Source organism: Sinocyclocheilus rhinocerous, unplaced genomic scaffold, assembly GCF_001515625.1.
Source record: "Sinocyclocheilus rhinocerous isolate Xijiao unplaced genomic scaffold, SAMN03320098_v1.1 scaffold2017, whole genome shotgun sequence".
Lineage (NCBI taxonomy): Eukaryota > Metazoa > Chordata > Actinopteri > Cypriniformes > Cyprinidae > Sinocyclocheilus > Sinocyclocheilus rhinocerous.
The window spans coordinates 339,230-341,038 of NW_015655609.1; the positions used below are offsets into that span (position 1 = coordinate 339,230).

At 41.2% G+C, this 1,809-nt stretch overlaps 1 protein-coding gene across 4 annotated transcripts in view; it reads right to left on the reverse strand.

Moving 5' to 3' along the window:
* LOC107718815 (calmodulin-binding transcription activator 1-like) overlaps window positions 1-1,809 on the reverse strand; it is a 220,160-nt gene that overhangs the window by 6,725 nt on the left and 211,626 nt on the right. For 3 of the 4 annotated variants that reach the window (XM_016526044.1, XM_016526043.1, XM_016526041.1), the window contains 3 exons: window positions 848-1,047; window positions 689-763; window positions 360-390 (listed from right to left, as the gene is read on the reverse strand). In XM_016526044.1, coding sequence (XP_016381530.1) covers window positions 360-390; window positions 689-763; window positions 848-1,047 — 306 coding nt within the window. The remainder of the gene's footprint in view (window positions 1-359; window positions 391-688; window positions 764-847; window positions 1,048-1,809) is intronic. The other variant, XM_016526042.1, reaches the window with a different exon arrangement.

Below are 1,809 nucleotides of genomic sequence, written 5' to 3' on the forward strand. Positions count from 1 at the left end.
ACAACCTTCTGTTCTTCCGTCTATCTTATCTTTTCCTCTTTACAAATACAGGAAGTAAAGGAAACTTAAATAATCAAGACAGGAGAAAAAGGTGCTTGTTTAATGTAGTGTCTCAGTGGTTAGTGTATAGCAAGACACAACCGATATCCTGAGGCCGATCATATGCTGAGGCCCTTGATCTCAGTCATCTGTGCGTCCAGTTGGTAGCTGTCATGCAAGCAGGCATCAAGCAGTGGTGATGAAGGAGGCAAGAAGGAGCAAAAGGGGATGGGAAGGGGGTCTTTGTGTGCGTGTGACAAGCGAGAGGGAGAGAGATAGAAAAAAAGGGAGACATACTGAATCGCTGAGGCTGCACTCACCCGCTTGAATAGTCTATGGTCCATCAAGGGGCTTTGCATTAACAGCAAAACAACACCAGACAGCTATTAGCACACAGCAGATATCATGATGGAGAAGGAGGGCAAGGAAAAAGAGCCAAGGGAAGGGAGGAGCACCTCTCACTAAACCACTCATGATTAATGAATCACACTTTCAAGGAAGAAAATAAGTTCCGTTTTAACACCAAAAAAATAAAAAAATATGGAAACAAAACATGAAGCTTTCCAAGTGTCACATTTGTATCAGCAGTGTTTCAGGTAGCGGATGAATGGCATGGCCAGTAGGGGGCAATGTGGCAGAGGGAGAATACCTGTGGCGGCAACGGCGGAGGAACCTCATGATCTTGCGGGCGGCCTGATCCTGCCTCTTAGTGAGAAGACTGCTTCTGAAACAGAAACATCGCAATTAATCAGATTTGGACCAAATTAAGAGGGAGTGATTAATCACAGGGCAGTGTATTGAGTGCTACCTGAGTTTGTGCTGGACCTTTGCTGCGGTGGCCGCTCTGCGGTGGGGCCCCAGCCGGCCGAACTTCCTGTAGCTGCGGTAACACTGCTGGATCAGCACGGCCGCCCGCCGGCTCTGCTGGAACTTCTTCTGCTCGTGGTAGCTGCGGAACTTACTCTGAATAAGGATGGCGGCCTGCGTCATCTTCTTATAAAGTGCATACTGATATATAAACACACATTAATGGAAACATTAATGACAAAAATGTAATTGCTCCCTATTCAACTCACATTGGGCAGATACACACAGGAAAGTTTAGAAAGTGACAACCACATTTAAACAACATGAGGGTGAGTAAATGATGCCAGAATTTTTGGTGGATTATCCCTTTAAGTGTAAACCTCTAAATTATCACACCAATATGCAGTATGATTGACAGAGTGATAATCGTAAAATGTGAGACAAAAAGCTTAATATAAAGGCAACATGTTGTTTCCAAAATTAAATGATTGACTTCTGTATTGTTACTCTGAAGCCAATGCAAATTACTAAAATATGATCTAGAAAAGATTGACTTTGTATTAAGTTCAACCCATTATTATGTAATATTAGATGCATAAACCTGAAGATAAACAATTCGATTCAAATGTATGTTATAGTGCTTTTTATAATGAATATTGTTCTATTGAATTTACAGTTTTCTGATTTACAGTTAACTGTGACAGCTCTGAAATACATTTTGTATTTCTCATTTGCATACCCTCTCATATTTTCTGTGGACCCCCTAAACACTCTTGCAGCCATCTGGAGGTCTCCAGTAACAATCTGAAAACCCTTGGTCTAGCACAGGGGTCTCCAACCTTTTTGTGAGTGAGGGCTCCCTGAAGGGATAAAATAGTCTCAAGGGCTACTTGTTTGATATACTCCAATACATACATACATATATATATATATATATATATATATATATATATATATATATGT